This window comes from Geotrypetes seraphini, chromosome 12 (assembly GCF_902459505.1).
Source record: "Geotrypetes seraphini chromosome 12, aGeoSer1.1, whole genome shotgun sequence".
In the NCBI taxonomy this organism is placed as follows: domain Eukaryota; kingdom Metazoa; phylum Chordata; class Amphibia; order Gymnophiona; family Dermophiidae; genus Geotrypetes; species Geotrypetes seraphini.
This window is the reverse complement of record NC_047095.1, coordinates 120,806,039-120,821,642: the sequence shown is the minus strand read 5'-3', so window position 1 is coordinate 120,821,642 and position 15,604 is coordinate 120,806,039. Positions and strand designations below refer to the sequence as shown.

The 15,604-nt window shown below is 45.0% G+C and overlaps 2 protein-coding genes across 3 annotated transcripts in view; both read left to right on the top strand.

Annotated features, from left to right (window-relative positions):
- Positions 1-15,604, top strand: part of NOTCH4 (notch receptor 4) — a 72,113-nt gene that overhangs the window by 42,251 nt on the left and 14,258 nt on the right. Inside the window, exons 20-25 of the mRNA XM_033915954.1 lie at positions 3,236-3,389; positions 3,471-3,655; positions 5,046-5,178; positions 12,943-13,200; positions 14,401-14,513; positions 14,771-15,318. Coding sequence (XP_033771845.1) covers positions 3,236-3,389; positions 3,471-3,655; positions 5,046-5,178; positions 12,943-13,200; positions 14,401-14,513; positions 14,771-15,318 — 1,391 coding nt within the window. The remainder of the gene's footprint in view (positions 1-3,235; positions 3,390-3,470; positions 3,656-5,045; positions 5,179-12,942; positions 13,201-14,400; positions 14,514-14,770; positions 15,319-15,604) is intronic.
- Positions 8,022-10,541, top strand: CMC1 (C-X9-C motif containing 1). 2 transcript variants are annotated; one of them, XM_033915956.1, is made up of 2 exons: positions 8,022-8,176; positions 9,934-10,541. In XM_033915956.1, the coding sequence occupies exon 2, from the start codon at positions 9,988-9,990 to the stop codon at positions 10,318-10,320; it is 333 nt and encodes a 110-aa protein (XP_033771847.1). In that variant the 5' UTR covers positions 8,022-8,176; positions 9,934-9,987; the 3' UTR covers positions 10,321-10,541. The 2 variants fall into 2 exon arrangements, with proteins under 2 accessions (XP_033771847.1, XP_033771848.1); XM_033915957.1 differs by lacking the exon at positions 8,022-8,176 and adding an exon at positions 8,221-8,242.

Below are 15,604 nucleotides of genomic sequence, written 5' to 3'. Positions count from 1 at the left end.
TGAAAACATAACTTTTCCCCTAAAAACAGGGAAAAAGTTAAGTTTTCAGTAAAATGTGGGGGGTTACAACCCCCCAAACACCCCACAACGCCCCCACAACGCGGCCCGATCTGTATAAAGTAAAGTGGGGGTTCCCCCCCACACCCCCTGTCGTAGCCCCTAAAAACAGTCTTTTTCTTTGGCGCGCACCTCCGCGCTGCGCTCAGTTGTCTGCTCGCGCCTTTATCCCGGCGCGTTTTTGACCTGACACCAAATTTTGGGGGAACAAGTAATGTGTTTTATATCATAAGTATTGGTCTTTCAGGTGTATAAAACTATGGTTACATTGGAAATACTAGATCATTATAGGAAACTAGCTGATGCCCCGGCGTTGCACGGGTATTTAATTATAGCAATAACACTGTAAATGGATTCAAATAAAGATACTTTATAGTGGTGAATGAAAGTATTTTTTTACAGCTTAATAAAAAGTACAATATTCAAATAATAATGTGAAATATTTGACAAAATGAATACAATACAACTAACGCAAAACGTGATTATAAACAACAATTTTAGTTTCACCTCCTGGAGCAAGAACATATAAATTCTTGGGTGAACCCACCCTTGAGCAAGCAACATAGAGTTGTGGGCCGTGAGACCCCCAGAACATATCACCCCAGGTAGTGAGGGATCAGCATACCAAGTTTCGGTCAAATCGGTCAAGCCGTTTTTGAATTACTGTGAGAATGGCAGCTTTTTACATTTTTTCCATTGACATGAATGGGTGAAATCTGATTTTCTGTTTGTAGCTCCGCCCACATGTGCAGGTGGGCCGCGAGACCCCCCAGAACATATCACCCCCAGGTAGTGAGGGATCTGCATACCAAGTTTCGTTCAAATCGGTCAAGCTCTTTGTGTGATCGCGGCACATACACACACACACACATACATACCTCCGATTTTATATATATAGATGGATTTATTATGACATCAGCATGTATGGTGCCAGCTGCATATTAGGAAAACAAAGATATACCATCAATTAAGATTATACAATGTAAATTAAAATGTGTTTATAACATGTCTAAGTTGACTGCAATGAAAAGAAATCAGATATCTACATTTCAAAAAATATGGTTTAAATATAAAACCAGGGAAGAATCCGCTATATTAGAATAAATTATAATTGTATGTTGAAGTAGCTTAAAAAAAAAGTGGAAGCTGTAAGAGAAAAAAATGGATTTGCGGGTAGTAAGAACATAAGAATTACCGCTGCTGGGTCAGACCAGTGGTCCATCGCGCCCAGCAGTCTGCTCACGCGGCGGCCCCCAGGTCAAAGACTTGTGCCCTAACTGAGTGTCATAGAAGAGCTCTTGTATCGGAGGAATAGTGAGCAGGTTTTGGTTACTTGATCAGAGAGTCCTATATTCAATTTAAAACAGAAGCACAGTTCAATACAAGCTCTGGAAAATTAAACACCACACCTTAGACTGAATACAATTTTTTTTACAGGCAGGCCAGCGTAAATGTTTAAGCACACATCTCAGGGAAGGGGTAAAACGCGGACCTCACGGATCTAAAACCGCATGTCCTTAAAAATCTGAGGTCCATGCCACTTGTAGTTAGCTTCTGTCTCTGACAGACCTCGATGACAATTTAGCGCTGACGGATCCGTCTCAGCATAGGGAGGGGAAAGTATTAGGATCCGTCGGCGCTACAATGTCATAGAGGTCTGTCAGAGCCAGAAACTAACTACAAGTGGCACGGACCTCAGATTATTAAGGACGTGCGGTTTTAGATCCGCGAGGTCCGTCAGGTCCGCGTTTTACCCCTTCCCCACATCTCACCGTGTGCTAGTATATAATGATGTGTGCCCAAATCCCATAGTGTGGAACCCAAAGGGCCATGGGAAGGGCATGGACAGGTCGAGGATGCTACAAACATTTGCGCACCATATTCCAGAGTGCCGACGGTGTCCGCGCCCAAGTTGGGCACCGGGAATTACACCTGGTTTCAGCAGATGTAAATCCTGGCGGCCATGTCTGGGTGCCGAAATCATCCACAATGCTAATTCTACAATGGGCGCTCATCTTTTGAGTGTCCATTATAGAATTAGTGTTTGAGCGCCGTTTACTGAATCTGGCCCAGTATGTACTCCATGCTGGATCTAGGACAAAAATGTAACTGTATCTGCACAACTCTCGGCCTGTTAAGGCAGAGTAGGAATCTATAGAGTCCAGTTCTGTAGAGGGCGCGAAAGGTTAAGAGCCAAAAATCTGGAAGTTAAGCTAGTTATCTCTAATGGCAAATTTGTGTGTCACATCAATTATATACTAGGAATTCGTCAATTATAGAAACAGACGGCAGATAAGGGTCACGGCCCATCAAGTCTGCCCACCCCATTAACCCTCCCCTACCTTACCCTGTGAAGAGATCCCACGTGACGGTCCCATTTTGTCTTAAAATCAGGCACGCTGTTGGCCTCAATCACTTGTAGCGGAAGATTATTCCAGCGATCAACCACCCTTTCGGTGAAGAAGTATTTCCTGGTGTTACCGTGTAGTTTCCCACCCCTGATTATGTGGCCAACATTTAAGGTTTGATTCTATAAATGGCGCCTGCCGCGTGTCGATCACACTTAGATGCTATTTACAGAATCGTGGCCAGCGGCGCCTATGTAAAACCTTAAGCACCTATAACAGGTGAGAGTTTTAAAGGCCTACATTTCAGGTGCCTAAGTTTTTTGGAGAATCGCGTTTAGCGGTACCTCACACTCCACCCATAAAAACGCCCCCTTAGGCTTAGGCTAAACGCCATGTGAAAGGTGCCTGTCGCCCAATTTTTTTTTTTTTTTTTTTTTTAGCAATTAAGGATTTTTGCCAATTAATTTAGTCGCCCTTTATAGAATCAGCTCCTTAGGGACGCTCGCTGACACCGTGTATCGGGTGTAAATGTGTGTGCCTACATGTGGCAGCTGCGTACGCAATGGATAGCATTCTATAAGTTGGGCGCAGTATGGGGACATACTCCTGGCCGTGCCTCTCCCCCATTGCAGTTACGCATGCACGCACCTGCCATTCCACCTCTGTTTTGGCACGTAACTGCCATTGTGGCGTGGAAGCGATGCTCTGAATTGGTACCCAACTTTTGGCATGCTATACGGCACGAGGAGAAGTTTCCTTTTTTTTTCTCTCTCGTTAACTGATGGGGGATTTGCTAAGAATGTCTGTCTGTGTCTCTCTCTTTTTCATAGACACTGATTGATTGGTGCTCTCTCCATGTCTGTCAAAACGACGCCGGCTGCACCCAAACTGGACCTGCCTTCCAATGCCAGTGCCGGAGCGGATGGGCCGGGCCCTACTGCGACATCCCCCGAGTGTCCTGCGAGGTTGCAGCCCAGAAACAAGGTGGGGCTTTCATCTTTTCCTCAACCTGCACCCTCTTTCTCTTCCTCACTTCATCCAAGTCTCCTTGCGCCTCCCCTACAGGTGTGGATATAAATAGCCTCTGTCGCAATGGTGGCCGATGCTTTGATACAGGAAATTCTCATCGCTGCCAGTGTCTCCCTGGCTTCACTGGCAACTACTGCCAGGAGCCGGTGGATGAGTGCCAGCCAGACCCATGCCAGAATGGGGCCACCTGCCTGGATCTGACGGCTGCCTATTCCTGCCAGGTAATGGTTTCATGCATAAGGGACGATGGAAATTGTGCACGCTTCTCATTAAAAATGTCTTATAATAAAGCACACGGCTACAGTCCAGTGTGATCTTACCCCAACCCCATTTAACTCATCATCTGTAATGTGTGCTTCTGACATATCTGCATGCTGCGGCGTGTATTTTGCATGCCTGTGTGTGGTCTCTTCTGTCTGCATAGCCCTTTATTGCATGCTGCTTCCACCCCCGAGGCGGCTGCATGCACATTCCTTAGAACTGTTGCCACTGTAAAGTCTTTAGTGACTCCGCTTGAGAGAAATATTCTTTACAAAATACACACCCCAAAACCCCTTTTATATCATTCCTTTCCTTCCTCCCCCCCCTCAATCTTCTTCACTGATCCCGGGTGATAACCTCTGGGCTGAGGCGTCCATAGATCTTATGACACACATTATAATAAAGACTTAAACCAATAGTTCGGTACATGTTTTCTTTTTTTTCATTATTGCATTTCAAATATAACATATCACCAATCCACAGAGATATACAGAAACATAGAAATAATGACAATTCCGAAAAAAAGAAAAAGCTACCTGTCGGATAGCCTGTCCAGGAAAAAAAAAAAAGAAAGAATTGATTTATCCACAAGTAAAGTAATGGATCCAAGATCCATCTAATTAAGAAAGGGATCTTTTTACTAAGGTGCGCTAATTGATTTAACGCACGCTAAATGCTAAGGTTCCCATTATATTCTATGGCAATCATCTAACACGGAGCTAATTATACCATATAAATAGCGTTATATATGCAACATATATCCACTCAACACTCGCTATTATTAAAACTCTATTAATTTAAATTTCAAACATTTATTATTTTTTATATACTTATGTAATAAATTATACCATAATATCATAGACAATAAGTACATAAAAAATAATAAATGTTTTGAAATTTAAATTAATAGAGTTTTAATAATAGCGAGTGTTCTATGGGCGCCTTAGTAAAAGGACCCCAAAGGAAATATCTAAAACTTAGAGATTATTCAGAATCAACCCCCTCCCCCAAGCCATCCCTTAACAGCGATGATAAGGTTCTTCTACTGCATTAAAATCCTTTCTGGCCTTACGAAAATTATCCAATTGTTTAGGATCAAAAAATTGAAAATGATCACCCTCAAAAGTTACAAAGCAAACACGTAGAACAAATTCAGCGGCCAGGGCTAAAACCCTAGAACGATAGTCCAAAAAAGGCCTCGCGCCGCATTTGTGTACCTCTAGCTAGCTAAGTCAGAAAATACTCTAATTTTTGAGCCAATAAAACAAAGCATCAAGGTACCTAAAGGAAAGCTTTGAAATATTGTTGCGGTCCTGCTCCAAAGCAAAAGCTGCATGTTTTCTTTTTCAGTGTACCCCTGGGTACCACGGCGTGAACTGTTCGGAGGAAACGGACGAGTGCCTGTCGGAGCCTTGCCAGAACCACGGTGTCTGCATAGATCGTGTGGATGGGTACCAGTGCTCCTGCCCCCGGGGAACACGGGGTAAGGTCTACATGGAAGAAGCAAGATAATTTACTGCAGGGGATTTAGGGAACGTCAGACAGGTGGGCTGAGCTGAGGCAAAGGATCACAGATTAAGGAAGCGAACGATGCAAGAAAAGATCGATGGTGGCATGAACTTAAGGAGGGCAAGGTCGGTAATGCAGAGGGACGAAGAAAGGCGATGAATGATGAAGGGCTGAGTGGAAGGATTGAGCTGTCAAGAAATGTGTTAGCAGTTCAAAGATGGATGGATTTGTAGAAAGATAATGTGTGGATGAATGAAGGGTGTTGGATGTGTGGATGAATAGATATGTTAGAATGAAAATGGGGAGGGTGACTAGATGGATGGACTGATGTAGGTTATGAGCAATATGTTGAATGATGGAAGGTGAAAAAGGGATGATGGGAGTCTTGTTGATGGACTTGTTGACTGACAGAAGGGTAGAGGAGGAATGGTGACTTTGACCAAGTCACTTAACCCTCCATTGCTCCCATTACAAAAAAAGCACTTGTATATAATATGTAAACCCTTTTGACTGTAAGGAAGGTGGTATGTGAGTCCCATCCCATGTCCCCTTTCCCTATTTAATTTTCTATATCATTCTCCCAGGGGAGCTCAGAAGTTTACATAAATTTATTCAGGTACTCAAACATTTTTTCCTGTCTGTCCTGTGGGCTCACAATATATCTAATGTACCTGGGGCAATGGGGGGATTAAGTGACTTGCCCAGGGTCACAAGGAGCAGTGTGGATTTAAACCCACAACCTCAGGGTGCTAAAGCTGTAGCTTTAACCACTGCCCAAAACACAACAAATGGGTATAATGTAAATAATTGATTGTTCCGAAAGGTGATAAACACAAAAAACGTAAAGGGAACAATTGTTCCCTTTACGTTTTTTGTGCTTTAACCACTGCGCCACATTCTCCCATCAATGGACATGCTGGATGATGGAAGATGAAGGAGGGATGATGGTGGTGGTTCCATCGATAAAACATATTGGAGACGGAAGGTGAAGGTCCCTTTGATGGATGTGCTGGATGATGGAACATAGTACCGTGCCAAGTCAGATTAAAGGTCATTCAAGCCCAGCGCCGATTCAGAAAATGGACAGCCCTGATCATTTGAAGGTACTCTGCAGATCCAAAAAGGACGATCCACGTGTTGCTCACTCCCAGAAGTGGGGATCCCCACCAATATCTAGCTAATAGCACCTCGCTTCCAGAAAGCTGGTTAAACTTTGCATCAGCCCAGTTGAATTGTTCGCTGAGTGAAAAAAAAAATACTTAAATCTCTTTGCTGCACAAATCAGAGGCAATGAGCATTCCAGCAGCTGCCTGGGTCAGGAGAATCCAACACCTGGGCTGGGAGATGGACTGCAGCCCAGACTGAGTGGTTTGGCTTAGCTATGTGTTCATGTGGTTCTGGCCTGCATTTGTCGAATGGCCTGGTGGTGAAAGCCACGGAAGAGTCACACCATTAAGTGGTCTGGAAAGGAGCATTGCATGTCAGCCGACATGTCGGGTAGCAGGTGGGGAAAGCCTTGTAGCCATGGAACAGATGAAACAGCAGAGATCTGGAGGGGAGAACTGCTAGACTAGAAGACAGTCGAAGCATGAGGAGGTCTTGAGATAAGTGCAGGGCCAAAGGCAACAGAACAGCTGATAAAAAGAACATGCGTTCCTCAGACCTGGCGTTTAGTTTCGAGTATCGTGCTCACATAGTAAATGACGGCAGCTAAATGGTTCATCCAGTCTGCCCAAACCTTAAAATCTTCTGCGTACTTCGCTGGACTGGGCCTGAACAGCTAACGGTCTCATTACAATTCATTTTAATAGGTGTGCACATGTGTCTTACATGTGGATTCATGCAGTGTTTTATCTCCTGCTTGAAATACTTCTCTGTATCATACTCCGGTGCCATAGAAAAGCATGCAGATGTTTCTGTGTGTTTCTACCCATATTACCTTTCTGCATCGGCTCCTCTGTTTGGCCTACCGTCATGCTTTTTCTCTGCTAGAGACTCCTTGATCCACTGCCTATTACATAAAGCTATGTACAGGTCTAGCTCTGCTTAGCAGATCCATCTGGGCCAGTCTTGGCGTTTCTGTTCCTCTTAAGTAAGGCTCCAACCCAGGGGTGGGCAACGAGGGCCGCAATCCAGTTGGGTTTTTAGGAGTTCCCCAATGAATATGCATGCGATCCATTTGCATACAATGGGAGGCAAAGCACGCAAATAGATCTCATGCAAATTCATTGGGGAGATTCTGAAAACAGGACTGGATTGCGGTCCTCGTTGCCCACCCCTGCTCCAACCTGTAGAAGAGATAAACCCGTAAAGGTCTTGCAGCGGGGCCTAATCAGAGTCCAACTCTTGTCCCCCCCAGCCACACCAGTGCAGAACAGCCAAGTTACCCAGTTTTGACCAGTCCTGGTTTGCAACTTCTATCCTAGTGCATGCTGGTTATTTGTTCCAGAATGCACCAGACTGAAATTGGCAGCAATTCAGGCCTGGCTCCCAATCTCCTTCCTGCGACTGGAGAACTTGGCAGCTCTGCATGCCCCGGGCTGGCTCCTTCCCAGCAATTCATGTTTTATTTATCTGATCTGCAAGTCTGCTCTTAACAATAGCTTCTACCGAGTTAGGGGGCGGGGCCACCTGGCCTATTTTTTCCCCTTTAAGAAATCTGGGTAACCCCTGTGCAACTCGAGCTCGTGCATGAAAGCCCCGCTCCAGCTCCTCGTCCCGCTTAATGCTAAATCTGCCGCTGTCTGTGCAGCGCTCCTCGCGCGCGAGCGCAAGGAGAGGGCGCGAGGCCGCCAACGGCTGCGGCCCAGGGGAGAGAGGCGTGGCTTCACGCGGCCGGGGAGAAAAGCCGGCGGGAGGGGCTGGGAGCAGAGAGGCCGGAAGGGAGCGGGGCGGAAACCGGAAGTGGCCGACTTTCGGGGCGGAAGGGAGCGGCGGTGGGCTGGGTTAGACCCTGGTGGATCGCTGAGAAGGTGAGAGCTCGGGGCAGAGAGAGAGAGGCCAGGACCGGGCCCAGTGCTTAGGAAGCTGGCTGTGGGGTAATTCCCCCTCCCTCCCCCCCCCCCGCCAGTCTGGTTTTTCTGATACTATGAATATTCATGAGGGAGATTTGCATGCAAATAAGGGATGTGCCCAAAAAAGGGAGCTTGAAGTGAAATGTTCTCCAAATGGGAGTATTTCCTTTTTTTTTCATATTCATTTCACCAGTTTGGTCTTTGTGCACACACTGGGGGCCACTGTGTCTAGAGCAGGAGTGTCAAAGTCCCTCCTCGAGGGCCGCAATCCAGTTGGGTTTTCAGGATTTCCCCAATGAATATGCAAGAGATCTATTAGCATACAACGAAAGCAGTGCATGCAAATAGATCTCATGCATATTCATTGGGGGAAATCCTGAAAACCCGACTGGATTGCGGCCCTCGATGAGGGACTTTGACACCCCTGATCTAGAGCCATAGGTCAGCGGCTGAGCCCACCAGCAAGAAAGTGATGCCTGCTGATGCAAGAAGCACATTTGAAGTGTTGTAGAACTTCTGCGCTAATCGGGGGGTAAATCTGCCAGGTGCATGCCCATGAGATTCAGCGCCAAGGGCAGTTATTATTGTGTGTGTGTCCAAGCGAATGGGTTGTGTCAGCACACATCTGCATACGTGCTACTGTTATTAATGCTATTTATCATTTCTGTAGCGCTGAAGGGCTTACGCAGCGCTGTACATTTAGATGGCCCCTGCGCAGAAGAGCTTACAATCTAATTAGGACAGACGGAACGTATAGGGGTTGGTGAGTTCTTGCAGAGAGAGACTGAAAGGATGGACATTGTTAACTTACAGTGAGTGGGAGCTAGGAGTTGAAAGCGGCCTTGAAAAAGTAGGACAGCTAGAGGCGGAGCCTGATGTAGTGACTTGCAAAAATATCAGCCTTGGCAAAAATTTTCTGAACATAAACCTTTTACAGTGTTGATATTTATGTTCAGAATATTCCGATTCACGCTTAGACCTGTGTGCAGAGCCATCACTTCCTGTTCTGTCTTAAAAGTTGCTGGTATTCATGCTTCCACCAAAAAGAAAAAAAAAAAATTGTCAAATTATCTCAACCAGCCCTTCTGTGTCTCTTCAGACATGGCATTCATGTTGTAGCATTGTGCTGACTTTAAAGTCTTCTTCATGGTTCTTGCGTTGGGGTCAAATAGCTGTAGTTTCATTACAATTCATTTTAATATGATGTGCGCCAGCGTCCTACGAGCAGATTCCTGCAGTGTTATCTTTGCATGAAACAGTTCTCAGCATTGTGCATAAACATTTTGCTAACTGCTAATTTCTGCCATCAGCTCTGATGCACTATAATTTTTTAATGGTGCAGATCAATTATATGTGTGTTAACTCATTGATATACACATATACAAGCAGTTTGTGTGCACTATAAAATTTTTAGGCACCATGAATGATAATCTCTAATGCAAAGTGATATCATGCGTATTCATTATGGATATCCTGAAAACCAGATTGGTTGCAGCTGTTCTTTATCGTCCCTAAGAAACAGTGGAACTATTACATGGTCCGCCATTGTTAAAACCAGCCCCTCTTTGGGGGAAGGAAGGAGCGCTTTTGGGGGGGATAGGGGATAGTCTTGGGGCCTTTCAATATGTTGATGGTTGACAAGGGGTTGGAGGCCCTTGGGCTAGAGAAAACAAAATCAATTTTCCCTTACTGATGACTTCTAGTTTTTGTTCTAGACCTATTACTTGAATTTCTGCAGTGGCAGAGTGCCCGGCAGACAACGACACTTGATGGAGCCCAAGCAAGGAGGGGGAAGCGAGGAACCCTTTCTACGCCACGTGGAAAAAGATGTTTTAATTCCCCAAATAATGAGGGAGAAATCAAAGGAGCTTTGCTCCGACAAGGTGGAAGCTTTTACGAAATGTTGTGAAGAAACAGGTTTTCTGATGGTGGTGAAATGCCAAAAGGAAAATAAAGCCCTGAAAGCCTGCCTTACTGCCTACTACAAAGACCCGACGTTTTATGAAGAATGTAAAGAAGAATATTTAAAAGAGAGGGAAGAATACAGAAGGACTGGAATACCCACTAAACAGAGACAGCAGAAACTTCCTACTAGCATGTAGCAAAACGCACCTCCCTACATTAAGAATCCACATGTTTTCCTATATTGAAATGGTTTAATTATGAAGTATTGTCTCATTATCTGAACTTAGAAAAATTACTTTTTCCATCAGCTGGATTTATTTTCTAAATTATGAACATGTGTGATTCTGAAAAATTTTATTTTTCTGTTTAATAAAATTTAAAAACAAGGCCTTTCATTAAAGAGTATTTCTGAGTTTTACTTGAGTTGAAGATCCCGTCTCTGATTGGGTCAATGTATGTTCAAGAATGGAATTACAGCAGATTATATATTTTAAATGCAGTTAAACGGTAACAAGTCTTACATGTTCCTTTGGGAGGTTTTGTAATGTTACTGGGAAAATAGATTTGGTATTTTGGATTCTGAATATTTTTCTTATGCCTGTTTTTCAATTTCTTTGGAGTCTTTGTATTAACTGAACATTATTTTATGCCATTGTGAGTTGGCAACATTTTAGCTTGAGTTGTAAAGAAGGTAACGGTAGGCTTTTGATTTGGGAGAATGTGTGTTTCAATTTGTTTGCTTGCTTACTTATTTATGCATTAATTTTTTTTAGAGCAGATCTTTTTACGAAACCATGTTAGGCTGTTTTATTGTCGGCTTTGGCGGTATTAGCTCCAATGCTCATAGGAATTCTTTGAGCATCGGAGCTAATACCGCCGTGGCCTCTCGCGGCTTCATAAAAGAGGGAGTTGGTTATATTTGTTTATTGGTGCAGTTTACAACAAAAGGAAAAAACACACCAATATTTAAAGAACAGGATAAGAGCAATTAATACAATAAGGTAAAAATTAAATAAATAAAAAATAAAATTTAAAAAAATAAAATCTAATAGTCGCTGCATGGCCTGTTAGCCCCAAAATTGAAAATCTCTTAATACTTAACTTACTAAAATTAGGAAAAGGCCAATCCCCAAAAGATACGTCTTTAATAAAGATCTAAATTGTAAATAAGTAGGCTCACAGCGTAACTCCGTTGGAAGGGAGTTCCAAAGATTGGGTATAGAAGCAAAAAAGGCAGAATTTTGAGCTGACGTTAGTCTAACCAGATGAATTGGTGGTAAAGCTAATCGATTTGAAATTGATGAACATAAAGTACGAGCTGGTTTATATGGGACAAGTAATTTTGCAAGATAGTCAGGTTGTCCACTATATAGTTAATGCTTTATGCATTAAATGATATTTAATGGGAAGCCAATGATATTCCTTAAATAGTGGGGAGACATGATCATATCTCCGAGCATTTGTAAGAACTCTGATAGCGGTATTTTGCACAGTCTGCAATTTCTTGATAGAAACCTGTGGTAATCCAGTATACACAGTGTTACAGTAATCCAATTTTGAAGTAACTAATGCATCATAGCATTCCATAAACATAGGAGAGAATCACATGCATTGTTTAATTTTCCATCTGTTCAAGGATATAAGAGCAAGAAATCCTTGGAACATTCACTAGCATTTCAGGCTGCTTTTTATAACAGGGAATTCAGGCCATTGTTGTGTAGAACTCAGTTGAAAACTCATCTATTCTCAAAATACTTGGTAAACTAATTCAAATCATTTTTAGGCTATGTTATTTTTCATTTTTTGTTCACCGCATTGAATTTACAGTAATGCGGTTTATAAGTATGATGTTAAAAACAAGAGATTCACAACACGATGTATCTACAGTGTTTTCCCCAGAAATTTTTTCCAGCCGGGTGGCATGAAAAAGTAGCCGGGTGGGGCGGGGCGGGGAAATTTGGTAGTGGGGAAAATTAAATGTATATATGAGCGTATTGAACAAATCTTACGTAATGAATAGAAACAAGATTTTAACTACAGAAATCAACTGTGGTTGAAATGTTAATGCAGAATCCAGATAAACACCTAAATACTTCATAGAATTTGAAGCTGAATAGGTCGAGACCGTAAAACTGGAGATGCTGTTAGAATTTAGACTTATTCCAAAAAAGTAATTTGAATGCACAAACTGAATTGCTTTCTGATTAGGGTTGGAGAGTGGCACACACACATATACACTCTCACCCTCCTACCAGCAGCAGGAGAGCAGAGTTTTTCAAATCTGTTCTGTTACTTCCTCTTCTGGCAACTGTCTGAAGTCGAAAGTAGGTGGGATTTTCTCCCCTTCCCCCCAAACGAGCTTCCTGCCTCCTGCTGGTGAGAAGAGGAGTGACCTAGTGGTTACAGCAGCAAGCTAAGAACCAGGAAAGTCAAAGGTTCAGATCCTGCTTCCCCCACTGGCATTGTTTGTGACTTTTGGGCAAATCATTTCACCCTCTATTGTCTCGGGTACAAACTTAGATCATAAGCTCTCTGGGGAAGGGACCCTACCTACTGTGCCTGAATTGTAAATCTCCTTGAGCACATATTTAAAAAAAATGAGAAATTAAAATGCTCTGGAGGACCACCTAGAGACATAGTGGTTGGCAGGAGGAATGGATCCAGTCCATGGAAATATTAATCAACAGGAAAATGATGGGAGAAAGATGGGGGCGTGTCAATGGATGAGCAACTAAGGCTTGGATTAATATGACACATTCATGTTTTTCTTGTAGCTTTCTTTGTAGAGCTGAGTGTTCTTTTCTGTCTCCGTGTTTTAGGAGCCCACTGTGAGATTAACATTGACGATTGTGACCCTTTCACTGACCCCGTGACCTTTGAGCCTAGGTGTTTCCATGGGGGTACGTGTGTTGACAGAATTGGAGGCTACTCCTGCCGCTGTCCCGCAGGATACGTGGGTGAGCGCTGCGAAGGTGATGTGAATGAGTGTCTCTCGAACCCCTGCGATGCCCGTGGTACCCAGAGCTGCCTCCAGCTGGTCAATGCCTACCGGTGCGAGTGTATGCAGGGTTACACCGGTAAGTGCAGGAGCCCCTGCGAAGGTCTCAGGAATTGATCTAATCCACAACTTATTAATCGCACTACGCCAAAAAGGTTCGAGGCGATTTACAATCAAAGAGGCTGTAAAATTTACAGGAAAATACTACACGTCATATAAAAAAGTTTTCACATTTTTTACGAAACCTTAAATAATTGATGTCCGTCCTAATGTGAACAGGAAGATTATGCCATCATGTTTCTAAATTGTAATGGCAGCGTAAGCAAAAGAAGAGTTGAGCTGTCGTTTATACCGTATTCCTTTAATCAGTGGAAAATCCTATATAATAAAAGCTTACCGGCACATGCGCTGTTAAAACAGCGTGATCCCTGCCGCTGTGGTGTGTGATCCGTGGCCGTGTTCCATTTTAGAACCCGGCGGCAGGGAACATTCTGGCCACTCCCCTCTTCCCGCCCTCACTCACCAACCGGAAGCGCAGGCAAGCTCTCTCCCTGCCCGCGTTCTCGGCAGTGAGCACGCCTCCCGCCCTCGCTCACCACTGCCGCTGCTGATTATCCTCCTCTTCAGAGCAGCCTGCGATCGTGGCCGGCTTTAAAGAACCTCACAGGCCGCTTTCCAACCTCAGTAGCACGTTCCCTCTAACGCACGGGATCGCGTCAGAGGGAATGTGCTACCGAGTTGGAGAGCGGCCTGCGAGGTTCGCTAAAGCCGGCCACCACGATCGCAGGCTGCTTTGAAGAGGAGCAGGCCAGAAGACGCCGGGATGGAGGGAGGGTAAGAAGGGGATCAATACAGGGGGAGAGGGAAAGGGAAAGGGGGCTGCTTTGGGGGGAGGTGTGCTGGGGACAGACAGCGTTGCTCTGGGGGGGAAGACAGAAGAGGGCCATGGAGAGACAGGGAGAGGGAAAGGGGGATGCTTTGGGGGGAGGTGTGTGCTGGGGGCAGAGAGCTTTGCTCGGGGGGGGGGGGGGAAGACAGAAGGGCACAGACAGCGGCCAAGGAGAGAGAGATAAAGAAACACAGACAGACAGACACATCTATTCTAGCACCCGTTAATGTAATGGGCTTAAAGACTAGTGTAATAATAAAGCACCACATTATCTGGTATAAGAATAATGCAAATGAGAAAAAAGAAAAATCAGATGATCTGAAGAGTCTGTAATATACAATGAATTGAACAATCTTTGCTCCCACCAACTCTCATTCCATCGTGTTTCAGGAGTACGCTGCGAGGCTCCGATCGATGGCTGTAAACCGAACCCTTGTGCCAACCAGGGAACCTGCACCGTAACTGTTAACACGCCACTGGGTTTCACCTGCCGCTGCCCACCAGTAAGTAATCCTCTCCTTGTGCTAGATCACAGGATATCAAGTGATGCGTACATGTAACAACCAGCTTTCCGCACGCGATATCTATTGCTTCTCCAGGACAGAAACAACATACTGGGTTGTGGTTGGAGAGATTGTTACGTGTAGCTAACGCTTTGTCAAGGCTCATGATAAAACTCCTGTGCACAGGGCAGTTACCAGTATTTAATGCAGCACTTGGATTCACCGTTGTTTCTCCGTGTCTTTTCTCTTATCTCCAGGGCTACGAAGGTGCAATTTGCGCTCACGTTTTGCCAAAATGTGGCGGATATCACTGCTACAACGGCGGGGTGTGTGATACCCTACAGCCCATTCCCCGCTGTTTCTGCCCCAGCGGGTTTACAGGGCCTCAGTGCCACGTTTCGAAGACCAGCGGCTGCAGCCGGAACCCGTGCCAGCACAACGGGACCTGCGGCGAAATACCCGCCGCGCCGTTCTTCCGTTGCATCTGTCCTCGTGGTTTCACAGGGCCTCTCTGCGGGCTCCCCGTTCGGGAGGGGAGGCCTTCCGAAGGGCCCCGTCCGGCCCCCGAGGATAAAGGCACCGGGTGCGCGGCGCTGGCCGGGAGCGGAGTTTGCGAGCCACAGTGCAGTAAGCACGAAACGGGATGGGACGGGGGAGACTGCTCCCTGCAGGACCCCGACCCTTGGAAAGAGTGTCCCGAGAGCGACTGCTGGAGCGTTTTCCGAGACGGAGTGTGCCAGGAGCGCTGTAACACCGAGGAATGTTTCTATGATGGTCACGACTGTATCGACTTTAAAAACTGCAAGTAAGAGGCACTGTGGACCATCTAATCAGTCTTGGTTTCTCACTGTTTCCATGCTTTCTCCCTACCTCCCTCCCTTATGTTCTTGTCCTTGGATCGTCCCTTCTATTCTGGCAGCATCTGTCCTCTGCATATGTTAACATAGTAGATGACGTCAGATAAAGACCCGAATGGTCCATCCAGTCTCTTTAAATTACTGATTTCATTTAAATTGTCCTTTAGAGAATGACACGGTGGCGGTTTACCCACGGCCACCGCATTTCAGCCGCGGGTCGCCCGCCGAAAACGG

Bases quoted from the DNA above. Each gene is read 5' to 3' on its own strand.
- CMC1 (XM_033915956.1), top strand. From the start codon at position 9,988: ATGGAGCCCAAGCAAGGAGGGGGAAGCGAGGAACCCTTTCTACGCCAC.